Below are 23,392 nucleotides of genomic sequence, written 5' to 3'. Positions count from 1 at the left end.
ACACCCGGCTGTGGGTGACACATGGAGGAGAGGTTGGTCTTCATCAGAACAGCCTAAATGCGTGGGAAACTCATCGCGTGCATGGTCACAAGAATTCCTGCTGAAGCGTGGGGAAGGATTCAAGGCTCTGTGACTTTTTTTACTCCCTTTCCCCTCCTGGCCCTATTAACAACGTTTTGGCTTTAAACCAAGCTGTACGCAGGGGGCAATACGACCTCCTTCCCCACTCGTGGGTACTCAGAGAGGCTCGCTAATGGCGATGCGGCACCCGGCGGCGGGACGGGGGTAGCAGGAAAACCCAGGAGGAAATCGGTGATTCCAGCTAGCTCCGTTTGGAGAGAGTGCGGAAGACCGGGGCTGCCCCAACCGGCCCGTTCCAAACGCAGAGCTGCGGCGCCAAGCAGCCGGCCCCGGGAGCTCCGCCGGCGGGCCGGGCCGCGCTGCCCTTAGGGGCGGTGCGGCAAGCGCCAGGCCCCGCCTCGCGGCGGCCATTTGTAGCACGGCGCCCGGGCTGCGGGGTGGGCGGTGCTCGCTGCTCGCTGGGCTCGGCGCTGCCGCTCCGCACGGCGGGGCTGTGGCTGCTCAGCACCGGCCGGGCGAGGAGAAGAAGAGAGGAGCGGGCAGCGGGAGGAAGAGCTCGCCAGACCCGGCGGCGCTGCCGCGATCGGCCCCGCTCGACTCCCCCATGGCCGCGGGCTGCAGGGACGGCCCGGGGCAGGAGAAGTACCGGCTGGTCGTGGTGGGCGGCGGCGGCGTGGGCAAGTCGGCGCTCACCATCCAGTTCATCCAGGTGAGGGGCCACGGAGCCCTGTGGGGGGAAGTGCTGCGCTCCGCCCGTCTCGGCTCGGCGCCGGGGCCTGGGCGCTGCCCGGCGCGCAGCGCGGGGGGGCCGGGGCCGTGGCGGCGGGCGGCAGCTCCCGGAGGCGCGGTGGGTTTTACCGGCGGCGGCGGCGGGGCTCGCCGCGCTGCCGGGCGGGGAAGCGGAAAGTCAGGGGCGGGAAGGGAGGTGGCGGCGTGACCTTGAGGGGCCCTGGGCCGCGGGTGGGGTGCGACGCCCCGGGGCGGTGTGAGCCCCCCGGGAAGGTTCTGGAGCCCGCCGGGAGTCTCCGCGGCGCCTCCGGGGTGGGGTGGTCGGGGCGTGGGGACTGGTGGCGCGGGCGCGGTCCGGCCCCGCGCTCCGCTCGGGAGGCGGCAGCCGCGGTAAGGAGCCGGGGTCGGGGCAGCGGTGGCACTTGGCGTCCTGCTCCGAAAGAGCTGCCCCGGGCCGAGTCTGCCCCTCCTGTGCCGGCGCGGGGCGAGGAAGCTCTTGCAGCCCCACTGGGAGAGGAGCGGGGCCGAAGAGGCGGTGCCAGATCGGAGGCGGCATCGCCCAAAGCTCCCTGAGCTCCTGCGGCGGAGGCTTCAACTTCCAGACAATTGTAGCTTTCTGTTCGTTTTCAGTGAAAAACATGTCAGAATAGGTCATGTAAAGTGGGTGTATCAGCCTCATGAGGAAGAGCCCTTTTCCGCCCTTATTTTAGCCATACCCCTTCATTTTCATCTTCTGCCCTGTTGCTTTTAGCGTTTCTACTGCTGTCACTCATCTATCGCTGTGTGTTTAGGGTGGAAGAAGGAGACTGCTTGTGTTTCGCTTGCTGGTGTTGCTGATGACAGATGTGCAGATCAGGAGAGAACGACTTGTTCGTTTCTTTAATTCCACTGAGGAAAGGCCGTGATACCTATCCCTAAGATTGGCTGTTTGACAGCAAGGCAAGCTTGGTTTTTAATGTTCAGAGAAATGATGTTCTCAAGTAATGTTTTGTTAGAACAGGTGATCTGATAGCAAATAGACTATTTATTGAGTTCAAATTTTCTTCGCTAATGCACGCATCCATGTGATTTTAGCTGTAATAGTCTGGTGAGAATGTAACCTGCTTCATAGATGTAAATAACCACATAGCAAACAGCACTTTCAAAATCTGGATAAGTACTGGATAATTAAATGTTGAGAAGTTCCAGGACATGAAAACAGCTGGTGCGTTAGGGGAATCAGTTATCTGCAAATTAGTTCGAATGATGCCTTTGGGGTGGAACAGCAATACATGTTGTACAGGTACCTTGTGTGTTGGAGGCATACATAGCTGGTCAGATACTGGCAAGATGCTGACTTCCTAGTCTGTTTGAAGGTAATGGGGCTGCAATAACTGCAGTCCCCTCACTGTGTTGATGGAATTCCTTGCTACTTGTATATGGATGTAATTACTGGGGTTGACTGAAGCCAGTTTAGAGTGCCATTCAACCAAACATGGTACTGCTGCTTTAGGTGGTATTGCCCGAGTCTTTCTGTGGACATCTAAACTGGCTGTGACAACAGTGTGTGCAGCTGTGCACGGCTTCAGTTCTGAGATGCTGCTGTCTTGGAAAATGTTGCTGAATGGATTTCTGGAGTCCCTGGTGGTGTTAGAGGCTTTTGGATAATTTTAACTTCACAAAAAGAAAAAAAAAAGCTGGAATTTCTATTAGAGTCATAAGGAGAAAAAAAGTGAAGTGCACACTTGATGCCTTGGTATGTCCATTTATTTTAATAGCAGTAGGGTTCTGTCAAGCACTGGGTACCTTCACTATTTGAGTGCTGGTGGAAATTGATTCTTTAAACTAAAAGCTTGAGATACAGCCCTATGGAAATAAGAGTTTTGCCTCAAGTGTTGTGACTGACACTTGCCTTTCAGCAAATATCTGCAAAAGAGGAACCTGCATCTGCTTTGTCACAAAGAAGGATCTCTTCAAATTAATAGTAGAAAAAGAAATAGTTTACTTTGAACGAGTGTTGAGGGAACAGCACTATGGTGTTAAGCTGACATGTTGAGTGTAAATTTTTCATAACAAATTATTGTCAGTTTGTATTAAGTTATCTGCATCTTTTTGCCCTCTCAGCTGCTTTATCTTGAGATGAAATCATGCCACCACAAAGGGGTGTTTAGCAGAAAGTTCAGTCTTCTGAAAAATGTGAGAAATAGCTGGGAAATAAAGATTTTCTGAGTAGAACCTCGGGTACCTTGAAGAGTTTTGTATTGTTTCTGTGCTTGCTGGGTGGTTATGGACAATAAGAGATGAGGCTTGGTAAATTATTTTTGTACCACAGTATTTTCCTGAGCTCTTAAAGCTATGATGTTATCAAGTGGGTTGCAATGCCATGCAGCCACTTGTGTAGTTTCTGTATGGCAAGTACACTGCCAAGTATGCTGTTTGTCTCTTAAGGCTCCGTAGAAACTCCTCCAAAATGTTTTAAAATTGATTGCAAGCGAGTCACATGCTTCATTTTTGAAATTGCTCAGGATTAAGTGACAAACTTGTAGTTGCCTTCACTAAAACATGGATCTTACTAGCTCGCGCCACACGACAAATTTTGATGTCAGTGAAGCATTCAAATTATCTTTTACATCTTTATTGCTTGTGTGTCACCAACTCAGTTTTGAAGCTTAAAAAGGCAAGTTTCTTCTTACTGATACTAGCAAATATTTCCACACTTGGTCTTGCTTTCCTATAATCCTCTATTTAATTTTCAGCAAATCAGTACTAAAGTGCAGTTATTCTTGTTTTTCCTTCAGTGCTACTGATTATTTTCCAGTAAATGGGACTGTTGTGGTGATAGGATAACATGGGGGGAAGCATGTGCTGTCGTTTACATTGTATCTTTGAAAGATGAAACAGGATTTATATTTGAAAATGAGAAAACCCTTCATTTCAGATGAAATAACCGAAAACATAAGATGCTGAGGATGTAAAGAAGAACCAGTTCATCTTCTTTTTTTTGCCAGTTTTTTGGGCTTTGTGCACAACGAATCCTCTACGGCCTTGTTTAGGTGTTGGTGCGGAAACGAAGAGTTTTCATTCTTACAAGAGTAATTGGCTGTGGTTGAACTCCTTATGCTAGTGCTCAGGACATAGTGCACTCCTGTGCACACTGTTCTGTGTGAGAAAGTATTGGGAAGATTGTCGTGCCTCCATCTGAGCTGAAACAACATTGTTTTTGTAAGGAGGCTGTGTGAGCAAACCCATGTCATACAATGAAAGCTCTTTTACATACCGGGTTCAGCATTGTGCTCATTAGCACAGTGCAGTAGGACTGGTCTGAGAGATCTAACTGGTCAAATGTTAGTGAATGTGATCGTGGTTTCACTTTTCAGAACTTCATCTAACAATTCAGAGAAACTTTAGAGTACAAATTAACAGATCAAAGCTTTTAGTGGTTAGATGGCTGCTGTGTTCCTCAAAATTCTTCCTCTGGGGAGATAAACAGAGCTCGATATTGCTGTTGGTGGGCCAGGATTTCATCCTGGAAATACCAAATCATTTCCTGTAAATCAGGATATGATATATGAACTTAGTGCTGTCAAGTCAGTGCACTGTTAAGACAGGAAGTGAAGATGTTTTAATTGTAGAGGAGAGTTAATGGGATCTGTCACAGCTATAAACTTCAGGAAAGCAGCAGTGGATGATAGCTCAACGTTATGCCATGGTATTCTGTAAAACTGTAAGTGATAGAACTAAACATTCCTTCTGTTATTTAAAACATACACAAGTAATCCATCATGCTCAAATCCCAAGAGGCAGAAGACTTTAAAAATGCATTGCAGCCAGCTAACTGGCCTCTTAGCAGGCTGAGGTATTTGGGAGTCTGAGCTGTGCACAGCACACAGCTGTTGCCACAATAGCTTTTCTCCAGCTGTCATGCAGAGGTCTGTCACAAAATACCCCACATTCCCTTCTAACTCAGCCTTTTTTAATATTCAGGTTTCCTTGCTCAAAGGGAGTGAAGCCTAGCCAATACTTCATCACCCTCTGCATTTTTCTATCCTGCAGTTGCCATTTACTTCATGCTTTTTTCTTTCTTGTTAAACTGAACAATGTGTACCTAGTTTTAGCAGTATACAGCAAGAAAGCCACTAATGTTTTATTCTTTCAAATCTGCTCCACAAAATAGTGAATGACTTTGATCAGAATTGTCAATATTATTTGTTGTACTGGTTTTCCTCTTCATAAAACTATGGCTTTTGGTTTGTGACAGTGATGTGTATTTTTGCATAGAGTAGACTTTGGTGACTTACAAGACTGTGTTGGTTAAGAATGTATGTAGGGGTTCAGTATTTGTTTTTGTTTGTTTACTGATTTCATGATTTACAAGCTTAATACTCACTGTTAAATCTGTAAAATAAAATATTTTCCTACTGCTCTTAAACTGCCAGTAACAAGTTGTAATTTGAGCTAAGGTTACTGTTCTACTAACTAGGGAGTAAGATGAGTTGGATGTAGATTGCTTCACTCTTTAAAGTTAATATCAGACACTTGTCTGAAAGCAAGCATATATGACTTGCAGATGGGTGGTGAGCAGCTGTTCAGACGGTTTTTTTACCCTTTTTTTTTCCTTTCTTTTCCAAGCTGCTACTTTCGCAGGGCTGTTAGTTCTCATTAACTAGCAATAAAGCTAAAGGTGGGTTATCTCAAAGTATCATTTATCTCTGATACAGCTATTAGACAAGAAAATAGCTTGCTCTGAATTTGGTGGTAAAGCTCTAACATAGAGTAGTAAAGCAGATTGAAAAGCAACAACTGAAAATGCAGCTGGTGTTGGAGCTGGCATGCTGGATGTTTGACAGACCCCGATGTCTTAGTGTACCATTTTTGTATGCTAGGCTTGGGGCATGTGCAAATCCCTCGGCAGTTTCTAGGTATTCTGACTAACCGTTGCTGACCATCAGAAAAAATGTTCTTCAAGTAAGCTCCTAAGAAAATCAAAGGAATTAAATGCCATGAATTCCAGGCTGTGGATTCATGCAGGGCTATGCTGGGGCTGGTATGCTTACATTTTGATAAAGCATGGGGCCTACTTATGGTAAGTAGTACAATGTAATTGAAGGTAGCAAAATACAGTTTAGGAGACTGAGCAACTGATTGTTGGCATCTGTTGAGGTTAAAGGTGAGAAATAAAAATCCTAATAAAAACAAAGCACTTGTGATGCACTCACCTGGAATAATAAGGGCTGCTTGTTGCTGCTTGTGAAACTTGAGCTGCTTGGTTCCTTGCTTCCTAGAGCACTAAAAACCAAACAAAAGATTTGTCTCACTCCGATTAGTTGTACATCTACAGCCTGAGAAATGTAGTAGGTGACTTCAAGCTTAAATTACAGACAAGAAGGAAGCATTGGTTTGCATGTTACTGTTCTCTATAGCTAGCAGTGTTGTAATGCGTCTTAACTTAGCCTGCAGGGACGCCGTGTATTAATGTGCGTGTAGCTGAATGAACTGAGCTGGGTTCAAAAGCTGGCATATATTTGGAGTAGTGCTTAAATTTTGAGATACTCATCATTCTGGTTTTGAGGAATTTACAGTCCTTTCCCAAAGTGAAATTCCTTTGGGACAACTTAAACCACACTGCAGTCAGGAGGTACCTTTCCATGTGTTAACCCCTAGCAGCAGTTGCTTATACAGTGGGTAAATATTGATGTACCTTTTGGTTATCAGGTTGTCTTCTACTGCCACTTGCACAAGAAGTACTGGCACAGCTTCCCGAATTCCTGGCCGGTATGCCCTTTGCACTCTTGGGGATGAATAATAGGCAGCCGCTGGCCTGTAACCCTGTTCCTCCTTCCCGTGATGGAGGGAGAGGCTTCTGGTTTTGGCTGAAGCTCCAAATTCCAGTATTCAGTAGTGGTGATAGAGGGTGGCTCATGTAGGTAGAGCACATATATTCAGAGAATTCTGAAGAACCTGAATGGCTCATGTTTGTATACCTTATGCAACCTGTCTGCATTTACTGAAAGAGTTACCAGCACTGAAAACGTTGTGGCTGAGCTCCTTTGATACACCCCTAGATGAATAACAGCTTCATGAAGTGAAATGTAACAGTCTTCAGATTAGCTTGTAGGAAGATAGTTTTTTTTGCAGACCTTCCTAAACTGTTCATACTTCAGGTCTAGGCTGATACGATGCAAGTGGATAACTTCTGTGTTGGTTCTGACGATTCAGGTGGCTTACCTGCCCTGGTTTGGTAGTCTTGTCTTCAGTTATGGCCATAAGCACCATTAAAAGAAAATGTAACATCCAGGTAAATGCACCACTTGCTGTGAATGTGTTCTATTTCAAGAAGTATGTAAAATCAGCATTAAAACTGAATTCTGGATGTATCTTTGTTCAGCCGAAACAAACTTACACTGAAAGGGGTAGAGAGAACTTGATCCCCGTTGAAAAGCTTAACTGCAAGTAATACTGATAGGCAGTGTTTGTCTGAAAAATGATTTGCCTTACAAAGTTGCTGGAGTTTTATTTTGAAATGCTGACAAAAGGTAGTGCTAGACTTTTGCTACAAATGTAGAGCTGAGTTGGATCCCAAGTGAATGCAGTGAGTGAGGCCCTTCCTTACAATTTGCCTTGAACTGTAGCTTGCTTTACTCAGATAGGTCCTGTAATTTTGAACAGCCTTTTCATTATTTTTTTTTTTCCCCTTGGCTTTTTATTTTTTCTCCTCCCCCCCCCCCCCCTTCTGTTCTTTGTCATTTTAATGTTCTCTCTTGCAGCTTAAGCCTGGGTGCAGCTGGGGTCCAGGGTAGCCTTTATGGCACTTTGTGGAAGAAGGTAACACAAAAGAAAAGATTTCTTTCCGCTTTTTGTAACTTAATTACTTGGAGTAGATAGCAGACAAAAAGGATGTTTACTTAATCTGTTTGCTTTGCCTTTTCTTGCTTATTCTCCTCCTCCAACACACAGTGCCTATACTTAAGCTAGTCACATCCCGATGTGTAAACTGCCCGATATGCAGCACTGCTTCTAGGTGGAGCTTCAATGAGCTTAAAATGAATTTTATTATTTTTTTTTTTTTCCTTTTATAGATTGCTTCTCTCACTAGGTTTCTTCTAAGAGGGCTGGCTGGAATGCAGTGCACGGGCTGTTCATGATTAAGTTAAAGAAGGTCACGTATTCACATTTGAAGTGCTTGATCTTGCGACTAATCAAGCATTGTACGCAATGGCTGCCCGTAATTAAAGTGAGGTCAGGGATTCTTAACTGCCACTGGAAAGGGAAAGGCTGGAGAACCTGGGCTTTGACTGTCCTTAAGGATACACAAGGCCTCAAACCTGAGCTGGGTGGGGGTTACTGGGGAGGACTGCAGTGCATGTCTCAAGTTAGGTGAGGAAGTGCCATAAGCTCTACTTACAGATGGAGATTCTGTTGGATGATTTAAGTTCTGTGGTGAATTTTGTTGTTTGTACAAATGTGCTCGCACAAAAGCTCACAAAGGACTGAAAAGGCAAAGGTGCCTCTGGAAGAGGCTTGTGTGGAGTTCCCCAAAACCAGGCTGGAAAGCGAGGGCCATGCTGAAGCTGTCAGATCAGTGTGCTGGTGCAGCTGGAGAAACTGAAGTGAGGGCAAGTTGATCCTGTGTTTGCTTTTGAGAAGGGACCACCAGTGGGAAGACACAAGACTAGGGAAATGTTTTTACACTTCAAGCCTGAAAAAACAGGTCTTTGCTGTAATTGAAGGCTTAATTTGATAAGCTAGTAGTACTGTAAGGAAAAATGCTCAGAAAGTCCTCACATTGCCCCAGCAATTCACCACTATAGCTGTTTATTCCATCTAGTTCACTGAAACTCCACAAGGGATCAGAGTTAAAAATAACCAGGGAATGTTTTTACCCGGGATCAGTTACCCTGTCTGGTTCGCTGTGCAGCTCAGCAAACAACTTCATCTGGCAGTCATGCTCATTTAACCAGACCTGCACCAGCTTCTACAGTTTCTTGTAACTGTAGTGATATAACATGTTGAGTCATGAATTATATTTGCTAGGAAAAGTAGAAATTTTAAAATCACTGCAGTTGCTGTTTGAGTTTTTCTGCCAAAACTAACTTGCTCTGCTCATATCACAGAGCATCTTCAGCATTCCTCATTTAAGCAGATAGAAATCTACAAACTTGCAAGCAAATCTGAATATTTTGCTTTTTATGTGGTAAGTAGACCATGAAATGGTAGGATGCCAGTGATAAATCTGTGTGAAAAATCTGGCATCTTTGGGTAGACAAGTGATCTGCTAAATGTCTTCTGTCATTAGACTTATTCTGTGCGAGTAAAGTAAGTGGGATTACAGTAACATGTACTGCATGAGGCAGGCCATTTCTAAATTGAGTGTTCCTGATAGTATTTCTGTGTTTATCTTTCCTTTTATGAAGGTCCTTCATAATCATGCGTAAAAAGTACTTGTTGATAATATACTTGTGTTATGTGCTGCCAACTCTACCACTTAAGAACAAGATCCTGTTAAAAATGCGTACAATGTTTTCCTCTATTAGCTCAGAAGTGGAAGTCTTCATTGGCAAAACTTGGTAAAAGTAGGTAGCTGTGGTGTATTTAAATGAATTCTGTCTTTGCATGACCCAGTGTTACTAAGAATGCAATCATGAGTGTATTTTAACTTTGTCTTGCAACTTCAGTCGCTGCTTAGATGTTTTTTTCCCTAGGACTTTGAAGTGCTCCGGAAACATACTATTCTTGCACTTGCATCTTTATTCCACTGCTTCCCCGCAGGCCTCAAACAGTCCTATGTGAATCTCTATCACATGTCCTAGCTGAGATTTCCAAGATGCAAATGCACATGCTGTTTCATTCTGAGTTCCTGTACTTTGACTTTATTGGATGTTGTTCCTCCCTGTGAACTGGACACTCACCCTGCTGGGGATTATCAACTTGGGATCCTGCTTGGGGTCTTAAAGTATCATGGTTGGGGGCAATATCCTCCCATGCTCAGCAGCACTCCTGTAGTGGTGCAGTGAATGCTGAAAACTTTGATGGCAGGTTATATGCCATTACAAATAATTTCCAGACCTTCCAGTTTGAAAGTAAACCTGTGACACACACTTTACCCATACAAAGCCAGAAATGAGATGCATCCCTACATTTTAAAACTTCTCATTTAACTAATCTCAAACAGCAAGGCTTATAGAATTCTTTTACCTTGCTTATGTGTTAGGAAGTATTTTGGCCTCACAGGTTTACTTTCAAACTGGAGGGTCTGGATAATGCTTCCTAACGCGTAAGCAAGGTAAAAGAAACTCTACAAGCCTTGCTGTCTGAGATTAGTTAAATGAGAAGTTTTAAAATGTGGAGATGCATCTCATTTCTGGCTTTGTATGGGTAAAGTGTGTGTGTGTGGTGGTGTTTTGTTTGTTTTATGGTGTGGTTATTAGTTTGTTTGTTTCTAGAAATGAAGTGTTCTGCTTGTGACATCCTGTGGAGAGAGGACTTTGAATAGCCTGCCTTGCTACATTTAGTGCTGGCTCTTGACAGGTTGTCACAAACCAACAGGGCTTTTGACTGCTTAGCTTTGGTTTGGATGCTTGTGCTTCCAGCTCTTTAAAGTCCAGAAGCCTCTTCCCATAAACTAAAGGAAAAAAACATACTAAACCACTGTACAATCTTGTGCATGGTTTAACTGCTTCTCTAGCTTTCAGTGCAATGTTATTTTATTTTATATGATACTAGCAACTGCTGAAGCACAGAACCTTAAAACTCTCATCTTGTTTGTTTGCTGCAATAATTAAACATATAAACTGTATACCATGTCTGGATTATGGGAAAAATTTAATCACCTGAAGGCATTCCAGAATCATGAAGTAATCATCAGAAGGGAATTGGGCTGCTCACTGTAACTTTTTCAGCACGATTTTAGCATTAAATGTTACAGGTCTTCAGCAGGAAAGATAATTTAAGATGCTTCTGCTTCTAGAAGAGCGTAACTCGCTCTGTTGCATCGCTTCAGCTGTTGGGGATGATGCTATAAAAATGATCACACAAACTCGGGTAATGTGGACTAACACAGTTACGCTGGGGCCTGTGTGCAGGCAGAGTGAATGAGGGAGGGATGGGACAGGCAACAGCTTCTGCAGCAGATTAATTTAGAGTGACTGGGGGAGGGATGGGACAGGCAGCAGCTTCTGCAGTAGGTTAACCACTGAAGAAGATGTGTGTACAACAGCATGAAGCTCTCTGCAGCGGGGGGAAGTTAACCTGTTCCAGCTCTGCTCAAGTGGAGAATGAGACCGAAGAGTGGTTGCTGTTATCACGTAGAGTGAACACAAAAAGAGTTGCAAAACGCCTCCTGTGTATGATATTGATGAGTGAGTCCTGTTATCTGATCAGAGGGTGTTCAGCTGAAGCCTCTCTGACTTTAGACGGTGTCAGGTCAGCTCATCGAGCAAGAAGTTTGATTTCTTTCTGGTTCATCTGGAAACGTCAAGGCAGCTCTGAGGCTTCGAGCTATTGTTGTCTTCTGGCTAGTCTATCTACAGCAGGTGCCTATGAGCTTCTGAGGCTGCTAAGGCTGACAGTTTACTGCGTGTCAGTGGGTTGCCGCTTGCGTCTTAGTTCTAAAAGCAATACTTTGTGTGAGGAGACTTTGTTAAACTGAGTGTTTTACTTTATCAAGGATGTTTAAAACCTGAAAAATTTCTTAATTTCTGTATCTGTGGCCTAAATCTAATAACTATAGAAAATGTTTCATCTCCTACAGAGTCTCTGCTTTCTTTCTGTCTTGCTGGAAAGGTACACTCAAATATATTGCTGCATACATCTCAACTTCTTTGGAATGAAAAAAGACACTTCAAAGCTCAGCTTTTGAAGTAGTTAAAGACACTTCTTGCTGTCTAGGAGGTTTTACACCCATTAGAATGGATATAGTGTGTATCAGGTAACCAAAGGACTTGATAGTTTTGTGTGTGTGTCTGCAAAACTAATTTTTAGTCATGTATGTTCTACAAAGATTAATGAAATTCACTAATATTTGTAAATTTGAAATTGGCCAGTATCTATGTCGGTGGGACTGTATGGGCAAAGAGCCTCAGACCTGAAGTAGCTGACTTCTTTGTCCCAGTATTATCTGCCTTCTTCCAAGTAGGTTACATTCCACACATTTTTAATAGTGGCTTCCCCTCCTCCATAGCTGCTTTGACTTTTTTGTGGGAGGACTTGAATATTTTGACTGACACACAGAAGCCTTCTCCCAAAAAAGGAAACTGATAATAGAATTGTTCACTTTGAGCAGAATTTGAAAATAATGTGATCTGTGCTGACTGGATGTCTGCTCAGTGGAACTGTTTTAAAATCCCAGTGAGTTAGGGATTTTGCTCAAGGTTTAAGAGTTTAGCATCTTTGCTATTTTAAGAGCTAAAATTACACCTTGGCGTTCCGTGTTCTGTGCATTCCTTCAATTTGCAAATATTCTGAAGAAAATAAAAGCCCTGCATCTCTTGATGTGATCTTCTGAAAAAAGATGCTGGCTGTCTCCCTGCATGAGGGAAGGTGGTGATCTGGAAGGATTTGTTCAGGATGATTGCAGAAGATGAATAATTTAAGTTGCAGCCGCTTGCTTTGGACTAGATAATTGAGACTGAGTTTTCTAACAGCTGAACAGCTTATGTTAAAATGTTTCCTTCAGTGCATGTACTTTAGGTAGCTGTTCTGCACATGAGGACTTCCATGCCAGTTGAGTAGCCCCAAAAATTTAAAAGCTTTTCCCTGGTGCTAGTCGTTATGAGATGCTGTGGTAGTTTAACAGTACTCAGCTAAATCTTAATCATCTTTATGTAACTTTTCCCTGAATGGATTATGATCCTTCTGGTCTCTCCTGAATCTAGAAACTACATGAAGTGTAGTTAACGAAAGGGACTGTGTTTCTCCTGGGCAAAATCCCATGTTTGTGCTAGTTCTGTGATTGCTGACTGAACATCTCTGAATTGGAGCACTGAGATTTTGTCAGCTTCCATGCTAATACTTTTTGAGTGTGTGTTGTTGCAAACCAGTGGCTGCCTGCTCTTGTTGGCAGTGGGCTACCATAGCAATTCATAGGAAGATACGTTTAGATTCATTTTATGTCTTGTCTTCAGGATCTGAGAATCATTTCCTAAACCTGAAGCATGTAGGCTGTCAGTGCCAAAATGTATTTGAAAAGAATTTTGTTGTAACTCTGGTTGCTTTCTAAAGAAAGCCCCCAAACCAACAACACATTAATACAGTCTTGATTTTGTTCAGCAAGTTTGTAGTGCATATGGCTCATTTTACCAGTTTTGAGTTTTGGTCTTTACGAAAGATGGCTTTTAACACATGCACAGGAAATGAGTCTAGAAAACTTTAGAGTACATTATAATGCTGGAAGAAAGCTCAAAAGAGAAACTACTTGTCTTTTCTTGGCAGCATCCGCCCTGTCCTTGTAAATAACATTAGCTTAGCTGTATGTTAAAAGCTTGCAGAGCTGTGTGATGGTAATGCTGTGTTCAGAGGTGCATTCACATTTGGCTACTTGCAAGTTAATGAATAAGATAAGGTGTTCTGTAGAGTTTCTGCTTGTCATAGTGATCTACTGCCTGTCCAGAGACATCACCTGTGATTACTGGAATTCTGAATAGCACTGAGTAGTCCATTATTCTAAGTATGATGAAAGTTGAAGAACCTGTTTCTAATCTATAAAAATGAGAGAAACTAATGTGCTTTCCTGTGGTTTGTGTGCAGAAGGCTGTCTGCCTGTGAATTCCACGCTCTGTTTTCTCTTCACTGAATGCCTTTACCACAAGATCACTACTTGGTAGAATATGGGAGCGGAAATAGCAGTAGGTTTCTCAAAAAAAAAAACCAACAAAAACCCCTCTGATCAAACCCCATGCATTCTAAAACCTTCTTCTAAAGTAGACAAATTGAAGGTCTTTGTACACTACTCATACATTTAAAGATGGCTTTCACAGCACTTCTGCCTCCTTACACCTTTAAACAAAACGTTTGCATAAGTTCTTTGCTTAAGAAAACAATCAAATAATGATCTTCTCTACTTATTTAAAGTCATACTTCATTGCATGTGCCTGTTGGACCAGGGAAAAATATTGCTCATTACAATTTGAATTTAGAAGTTGCTGTATATATTATTTTTTTTTTTACTGAAAATGAATGCTTTTGGGTGATGGAGTATGTTCTTTCCTTCAGGACAAGATGTCTACAGCTGTCTTCCCTACTAGATGTATGATACTGCCACTTTTTCAAGTGCTCCTAACCTGTTAAAGTACTAAATGGCTATGGCATGCAGTAAGTTTGAGTAGTTTGGTATGACTTCTTCATGTCTGTACATGTTTATTAATTGGGCTCAGGTAATTTATCAGTTGCTCAGTTTCTATCAATGTGTACTTGCTTGCAGAGAGGAGAACTTGAATTTGTTTTGTTTCTGTTGGTTTTGTTTGGGGATTTTATAATTGCTCTATGTCATTCTGTCAAAACTACTGGGTTGTTTTCTTCTTGCACTTTGCGTGGGATAGCTAATTCTTCTGATGCTGTGCCTTCTGCACTGTAGTACCAGCCTCCTCTTGGATTATGGTCTCCAGAAATGAGGTAAGGAATGGATGGATTGCTTTGGAGAAGTCCAAAAGGCAGCTGCGAGCACCAAGGTTACATTTCAGTAATGGCTTCCCTCCTAGAAAATCTTACAAGTTGAAAGATTGTAAACTAGCATAGTGCAAATGATTATGGCATTTGATAGTGGAAGTACAACTTCTCACTTGAAGATAATTAAGCAAAAAGGATCTTCCTTGTAAGTTGCTAACAGCCTCTGTAGAAATCTAATACTTTCTCTGCTTTTTGCTGGATTCATACCAGTATCCTCCTTTCTGAGCATCTTATCTGCTCTAAGAATATTGGTATAAGTAATTTTTTTGTTTTTTAAAGGCAAAATATGTTAGTAGTGAACAAATTACTGAGTTGCTTTTGTGGCAGTGTCTGTTCACAGAATCTGTCCTGAAGAAGGTAGCTCACTTTGCTGAAGATGTGTTACAAGTTAGTGTTCGTAAAATCAGAGAGAGAGTGGCCCGGTAGAACCAACTTGTCTAAAATGGAGAAATATGACTAGCATGATTGAGTGATTTTTTTCATCAGCCTTTGTCCTCGCTTTGATCGTACTTGTACATGGTTTAGATAATCTGTTTACCAATGCACTTCATGACCTATATTAATTTCATGCACCTGTGTTTTCCAGACAGTGGTACTTTTTTTGAACCGATGTCTGTAAAGGAATATTATATAGAGAAGTCAGCATGTATCCTCTAATGCAGGTGAAGTCAATCATGTGATCTGTCTGCTCCGTGCAGGCTGGCAGGAGTAAGTTTAGAAAACAAGTTTGAGAATTTATGTAAATTCTTTGTAAGAATGAGAGCACACAGGGGACAGAAGGGAAATCACCTTGCTGGAAACCCCCGCAGCGAATCTTGACTACATGCTGTTACTAAACTTAAAACCTTGAGGTTTTGAAGATCACACCTTTAATGAACCTAAAAATCCAAAAGCCTGCCAGTCTTGAGGATGGGATGATGAACTAGTCAACATGAGTATGGTGTAGGAGAATAACATGCTTGAAATTTTTAGTGGTGTATGTTCCCCTTATTTTCCCTTAAAACTTGAAAGCCTCCTAAAATACAAGATTGTGCTTTACTGAAATTGGGAGTTGCAGGAGAGAGAGAGACTAACAATCTATTCAAATGAAATTTGATAAAAGAGCTGTCCTTTAGGCTTTGCATGGACGGCTTTGAAGGTTTAGCTGTGCTCCTCTTAGTAACAAATGCCAACAGAAAATGGGGCTTAAATGTGTTCAGATAAACATAGAAAGATGCAATGTTGCAGAAGGATAAGGTTAATATTTTGCTTAAGTGAATTGAGCTGAGTTCTGTTGTATGTGAACTGATAGTGTTCTGTCCTCTTGTAGTTGGGATGGGGTATTTCCCTGAAGTAAAGCATGTGAAAGAATAAGGTACCATCAACAAATGGGATTTTAATGTCTATGTGACTCTAGCAAATGCTTCTGGCTCGAACTGTGAATTCCCTGAACAAGGGATTGTCCTGGGTTCAGCAGTAGCAGTCATGTTTCTCCTCCTTGGTAGCTGGTGCAGTGCTGTGTTTTGACTTTCAGCTCGGGAACAGAGCTGATAGCGATGTTTTGGTTTGGCCAAGGACTTTGTGAGCCTCATGCTCTGCCAGGGAGGAGGGGAAGCCAGGAGGAAGCAGAGACAGGACACCTGACCCAAACTGACCAAAGAGGTATTCCATACCACAGCACGTCATGCCCAGGATGTAACTGGGAGTTAGCTGGAAGGGCTGGGAGACGGCAGGGTTGGAGGAGGTATCGGTCGGAGCTTGGTCGGGCTTGGGGGGCGAGTTATTGGTCAGCTGGTGCTGAGGTGTTGTATTCTCTTCCCTTGTTATTTCCTTTATCATTATTATTATTGGTGGTAGCAGTAGTGATTTGTGTTATACCTTAGTTACTAAACTGTTCTTATCTCAACCTGTGGGAGTTGCATTCTTTTCGATTCTCCTCTCCGTCCCTCCGGGAGCAGGGAGAGGGCAAGAAAAGGGGGGGAAGTGAGCGAACGAATTACCTGACTGGGTTTAAACCACGACAGGATTGCCTGTGGATGTAGTGTTTAATGCAAATCATGGTTTTTATTTGTTACTGAGAATCAGCTCCACCATGGGAAGTGGTGCTGCTTGGTGTAAAACTGCTGCAGTCTTTCATTTGCCTTCTTTACTGCTACCATAAATGGCCGTACTGTAAAAACATTTGTTGACTGCATGTGGGGTTTGATTATGTAGCACCTCAGCTGAAAGTTTACTTGCAGTTTCTTGATGTGGTTCATAACAGATGTGGCTTTTTGTAATGTCAGAGTAGGTATTTGCACATAAAACTGTAGTTTGTGGCGCTGTTTGTGAAGCAGATCTGAACATGAGAACAAGTCTGCTAACGCTTGTCTTTAGCATGCCTTGTTTCTGGATTTTGATAATTGAATGAGGGTGGTGCCTTTCAGGACATGCTTTTATTTTTTGCCTTAGTTATAACAGAACTGGGTTTGGGAGTAATTATAATCTCACTGAGATGAAATGGTCCTTGTGATTGAGGTAATATATTCTCTAAAAGTATAAAAAACAGGATTAACACTTAACTGCTCAGGTCCTCTAGGTTCAAAGATAATGCGAAATATTAATCTAACATTATTAATGATGTAGGTGTTAAATAGTGTTGGTTATATCTATCTCTCTATTCCAAGCAAAAAGTAAGCTCTGAGTTTCCTGTATGTTTCCCTGCCCTGTGGTTTGGGGTGATGCTGACTCAGAGTGGTGCTACTCCTGCAGGTGCAGAGACAAAGGGGAAGAAACACTACGGTTAGTTTTAGTATAACCAAATATTTTGCTGGTAAATATATATATATATATATATATATTTAGATGGAAATTACTGCTTGCTTAAAAGTGTAGACTGAATAATGAAGGGAAAAGCATTTTTTATTAAACTTGAACATAAGCATGTTTTCATTGACACTCACTCTCTTCACTTTAGATTTTAAAATCACCAAGGCTGAAATCCTAGAATTGATTAAGAGCATTTGAATTGTGCTTACTGGGGCTTCCTTTTCCCCTTAGATCAGCTACCAAGCTAATTTTAGCAAGACAGTGCTTGTAACCAGTTCTGCGCTATGAAATCTTGCTCACATGTCAGATTACAGATTAGCAACTGTAAAACAAGTCATTAAGTTTCTGGTTCCTGGAGTTTGAGTCTGTACACATTTCACTGTGTGTAAGTTGTGACAATGTTGGTCATGTTTCGCTTTTGAAGTCTCCCTTAATTGGGATGATAATGCCATTCAAGAACGTGCTTCTGTCAACCTCCCTAGTAAACATTCCTGTTGTGAATGATTTCTCTTCATGACCGCCCTGCTACTGGGGTGTGCCTGTGTGCAGCCGCTTCCTCGGTGAGTGGAAGGGGGGCCATGCATGCATCCTCTGACTGGAAAACATCTCACTCTTGTTTGTTGTGTGATTCTGATGTTGCTACAACTTCATGCACACTACAAAAAATAATTTGGGTAAAATAGGTACTGCCCAGTTTGATTACCCTTCAGCTAAGAGTAAACAACTATGGTTTGGGGGTGAGTTGCACAGAAATTGTTAGGTTGTGCAGAAACTTCAGGTGCTAGTCTGCAAATTTGCTGGTTTAAAAGTGAAATCACTGATTCTGAGCAACTCTGTGCCACTGAGGCATGGATGTAAGTGTAGCACAGGTATGGGCACAGACCTCAAAACAGAGAAATAAAGCATGGGGGCTGGAGCTACTGCAGAACAGTATGCTTGGGTTGGCTTGTGGAACACACTGATGCCAGACAAAGTAGTAACTTCTAAGCCTTCCCAACCACGTGGCTGGTGGTTGTTGATGTTTTTTTTTTTGGGGGGGTGAGGGGATTTTTGTTGTTTTTTTTTCTTTGGTTGGTTCGTTTTTTTGTTTGGTGGTTTTTTGTGGTTTTTTTTAGCTTCTATTTTGGATAAAGTTTTCTCTAAAGTTTTCTGCATTTCTTCTAGGAACTTAAGCTAACTGTCTCTGATGTCAAAGTTCCAATACACATGGCTTTGCTTCTGAAAGGTCAGAAATTAAATACATTTCCTATTGTAAACAATCCCCATTCACTATGCACTGTACTGGAGCTTACTACTTGATGAGAAAGCCAGTCTGAATTACACTGTTGTCAGATGTGAAGGAGCCATAACCTTTGATCTTGAAATCTACTGCTGCTGGTAGTAGGAGAGACTTATGAACACATTCTCCAAGGACATTAAGATTTAACTTCTCTGCAAATACTGATTAGGCTGGAAAGAAAAGCATTGTACTCTACTGGTATCTGTAATGGAAAATACTCAGTATTACTTTTTTCAAAGTGGTTTGCCCAGCTGAAGCTGTGTTTCAGTTACACAAGTCCGTACTGAAGGTTCCTTGAGTTCCAAATATTGGATTTCTTATATTTTGTTCTTATAGAAACCTGGAGTTTTTGAAAATAGTGATATTAATTTGAACCACTACTTAGGAAGCAGGAGTGTCTACTTAAGTAAGACTAGCCTCTGTTTAAAATACTTGTGCTTTTTGACAGGCATCATGCCTCATGATTTCAGGCCAGCCTGCGTCACTGAAATCTGTGTCAGGTATTTCTGCTTAGATATGGGGTAGGATTTCTCCCTCTTGCTTGAGGGCGGAATAACTTACCGCATTGTTCTGCTACGTTTTGTTGACAATGACCAAGTCTGCTCTTTTTTCCTTCCCCTTTGTCAGAATGGGATCTGTTGAATGCCATGCCCAAGCAGTGAAACGAAACAAAGGGACTGCTTGTGTGCAAGGAAGATCTGAACACAATCTCTAGCATGAAAAGGCTTACATAGCCTGCCGTACCTTGGAAGAGATCCCCTTCCCTCCTTTCTGCTCTCACAAATAAGTGGTTTAACTTGATACCTTAGGTTAGATATAAGGCAAAAAAATACTCTTTTAAAGCATTTTGTTGCTTGGTTCTAAATTCCAAAGTGAGGTTATGAGTACTTGATGGGTGCGTTAAAAACCTGATGCTGAAATGTCAATCTCTTGAAAAGCTTCTTTGCAGAGGGCACATTAAGGTTGTGGAGCTTGTTGCTGGACTCGGGAGTGACTGGCATGTAGGTGTTCTCTTCTCCCTGGTCCCTGTGGGGAGCCCATGTGCAGGTTCTGTCTGGAACTGCCAAATCTAAAAGTCATATTACATGGAAAAAACACGTGCTGGCCAGTACAAATTCTCCCCCTATCTGAGGTTTTACTGTTTAGCCACAGACTTCTGAGAAATGGTTCTGGGAGGCAGAAAACACATTTTCATTTAGAATACAGTGTGATGACTGATACAGATGTGCAAAAATGCTTGGTGTTGGTGTAAGTACTCCTAATTGCTGAGCTGCCATGGCTGATGGGACTGCAGCATGGAGCTCATATGTGTTGGGTCGATCAGCATGGGTTGGTGCAGCCTTCACGCCATGTCTGTTGTGGTACAAGGACAACTTAAGAAATGCCTTGTTAAAAGTTTGCATTTAGCCTGTTATTACTATTTAGCATGAACTTTTTGTTGATAGCTTGCCACCTGCAAGCTGTTTAGATACTTTTTTTCTAAGGAGAAGTTGCCTAGTATCTTGTAACTTTAATTGATTTTGCTGCACATTTTAACATGATACGTGCATCATGCAGCTTCAGATGCTGGCACTCTCGAATGGCTCGAAGTCCATTATTTCATAGGTAGGCAACCAATTCTTCCATTATCATTTAAAATTTTCATGTCTCAAAAGATTACTGCTTTGCGTATTTCACTTAGTTGAGTGAGGATTTTGGGGGAAGACTAGTAATAATTAGCCTTTCTAATGAAAATAGGTGGCTAAACACAGCTGCCATTGCAGTTGTTGGCACTTCTGGTTATGGCACTTTGAAAAATTAAATATAATAATTGTCTGTAGTCTGCAAAATGAGTCTAGACAGTCTAGTCTCAGGCTAAAAGGTTGGAGTTGAATAAATATGTAATTTAGGCAAATAAAGCTATTAGAACTGTGCTTATCTCCTGACACAATAGTTCTTATTAGATATGTGCTGTTTTGTAGCTTTTACTAAATAATTAGCTTCTAATGATCAGTCAATAAATTTTTGAAAAATAAAGTACTTCAGAGTTTGCTAATGAAGCTGAATGTTTTTATGTTGGATGTTGTCCAAGCTGGTGTTCAAAAGTTCCATGGAATCAGCTGTGGCAATAGGAAAAAAAACCCAAACAACAGCATAATTATAGGACAGGAACTAGTGTATTGCTATCTATGACTACAATGAACTTTCAGTATAAATGAGATGTATTAGCAGCTCTGAAAGTGTTATCTGAACTTTTAATTACCTGGGTGCTAGTGATTCTGTGTGGTTTTCTTTTCTGACATAATGAATGGTATGATGAAATCTGCTGGAAGCTTCAGTCTTTTGCTTCAGTCCCCGTTTGGCACTTTACATACATGCATATATAAGCCTATATGTAAGGAAATTTTTTTTTTTATTTATATATATCAGAGTTGGGGGGAAAAGGTGTCTTTTAGTGATATGCTGTGAGCTTTCCTGAAGTGGTTGGACATATAAAGGTGGTTTGCAGTTGGCAGTTTTTAGCAGGAAATATGAACTTGCTGGTCTCCTAATTGTGTTGCAGGCAGCAGGGGACCATGGTGGAAGATCAGAAATGGGGATGACAAAACCTCATTCTTCCACTAGTAGGAGGTTGCTAATGTAGTTTAATTGTATTTTGAAATACTACTGCAAAAACTTAATCTGAACTTGAATCATTCTAGAGAACTATAGGCTCTGGGCTTAATGGACTAGTTAACCTGGCTGTATCTCCATGTTAAACAAATGTTTTAAGAGCAAGAACATGAAGAACTTATCTTCCTCAGGCTTTTTACCTGGGTGTTTCTGATGAACTGTGGTCCAAGCCCACATCTGCTTCCCAGCTGTTGCAAACCTACACAACTGACAATAGTGCCTGTCTATATAGAGAACTGAAATGTAAAGGCTTTTACTACTTAAAACAGATCTTTACTTCCTACTTTTAGAATTAAGGGTATTAACTTCATAAATTTTTGACCTTAGCTTGCTGTGGAGTCCCAGGGCTCAACCATTTTCAGGTACTTAAAAAAGTGAAGTAGGAGTTAGCACTACTAAAATGCACTAGTGTATCTGAAGAGAGGCTTTGTTTTACTGGCTTGTTTGGGCTAGAAAAACTTCTTACTGATTAATAGTATGGGTCCAAATGTCCATAACCTTGGCTGGACAATCCAAACAGTCAAATTAACAAGCAGTTTGTTTGCAGCTTGAACCTATTTTAAAGGTTCTGATTTGATGTGAACACCTGCACTCTCCTCAGGAGGTTGTTTTTTTTTTTTTTGCCATGGAATTAACTTTCCCAATTTGCATTTAAATTCTTCCGGTATGTTCCTCAAGGAGTTGTGAAATGGGTTCTTTATAGGCTGTAAATGCCCTAAACATGGGCTTCTTCTTAGTCTCTAGCCTGAAGTCTGTTACTGTGTTTTAGTTAGGTTTAAGTTACTGAAGTAAAGAGCTGTTTTGATTGATTGTAAGTCTTACCCTGTTACTAACATTTTTAAATGAAAAGCTCTTACGTTACATCATGTACCTCGAGGTATTCTAATGATTTCATTTGTATGTGAAAAGATATTCCACTGACTGACTTCTGCCCCACCAGGGGATTTTTTGAGTAATCTTTCTTACTTTCTTTTCACTAATAGCTATAGTCTGTTATCTGGTTATACACATATCCTAAAATCAGATATGTACTTTTTAAAACACATCATAGGCTTCTTGAGATAAAAACCTGCGTTCATCCTGAAGAGCTTGTGGGAACTGCTGTGCTGAAAACTGTCTGAACCTGATAAAATTTTGTGATGAAAAGACAGTATGTAGTGAATATTTTAAACATTCCTTTAATTGCAAGTAGCCAAGATCAGGAAGATTAAGCACTTGGTGTGTTCATAGTTCTTTCACATAGCATCTTGCACATTTTTTGCTTCATGTACTTACTGTGAAGCAAAAATGAAATTAAATGAAGTCAAGACTCATCTATGCTCGCAGTATAGAGTACATTTTACAGTCAGACATGTTTCGACTTGAGAAATTACATAGCTGCCTTCAAAGAATTTTGTAGGTGCTTACTGGCATTAAAAGGCATTAATTCAAGGCATTACAAAGAATTCTTAACAGACAGTGAAAGGGTATGTTCTCTGATCTACATCACCAGGAAGTAAGTATTCAAAAGGCCAAATTTTAATTCGTGTATTGCCTAAAACAGGTCTCTGTGAGCGTACTTGGTGTTTGGTGTGGATTTGGTTTTGAGAAGTTTGAGAATTAGAAATTGGAAGCAAATATTCACAGGCTGGTGAGCTGCTAATACGGAGTTGATGTACAGTGTGGAGAGCTTTAAGGGCATAACTGAAAGAAGAGGTAAGCATAGTGCAGATTCAGCTTGAATTTAAAAGATGAAAGCTGTTTTAAAACCAGTATCAGTCTGCTGGTTTTTAAAGAAGATAGTGTTTTAAAAGGTGTTTGCATGTTACGTGTATGTAACTAGTACCCACTCTATCTATAATTAGAGTCATAAAATCATAGAATCATTTAGTTTGGAAAAGACCTTTAGCATTATCAAGTTTAAGTGTTGAGGCCTGCACTAATGCTTTACAAGTTACCCAACACTATGTTTAAGCTTGGCAGGGTGTTAGCAGAAAGGCATATAACTTTTCAACAAAGTTGCTGTAACAGTTATTCCTTAAACTGTCTGTGAACTGAGAGCCTGACATAGTTATGTTTCAAGGACACTCTCTCTTCCCCAGGGAAATGTGCTGTCACTGGGGGGATTCTTAGTTTTTTTCACGGAATCTTGTAATTATCTGCCCAGCACTTAAACTCTCCAGATTTCTACATGCAAGCCTGAGCCATTTTGCAAGCAAAAAGAAGGGAGGTTCTTTCCTGTTCTGC

General features: G+C 41.6%; 1 protein-coding gene across 1 annotated transcript in view; it reads left to right on the top strand.

Moving 5' to 3' along the window:
• Window positions 1-359: 359 nt before the first annotated feature.
• Window positions 360-23,392, top strand: part of RRAS2 (RAS related 2) — a 44,874-nt gene continuing 21,841 nt past the window's right edge. Inside the window, exon 1 of the mRNA XM_061462992.1 lies at window positions 360-790. Within this exon, the coding sequence (XP_061318976.1) occupies window positions 686-790 (105 nt within the window). The 5' untranslated portion in view covers window positions 360-685. The remainder of the gene's footprint in view (window positions 791-23,392) is intronic.

The sequence above is a fragment of the Pezoporus flaviventris genome, unplaced genomic scaffold (genome assembly GCF_033815535.1).
Source record: "Pezoporus flaviventris isolate CSIRO_AGI_PZ_B2104156 unplaced genomic scaffold, CSIRO_AGI_Pfla_v1 ptg000036l, whole genome shotgun sequence".
NCBI classification, from domain to species: Eukaryota; Metazoa; Chordata; class Aves; order Psittaciformes; family Psittacidae; genus Pezoporus; species Pezoporus flaviventris.
This window is presented reverse-complemented; position numbering and strand designations above follow the sequence as displayed.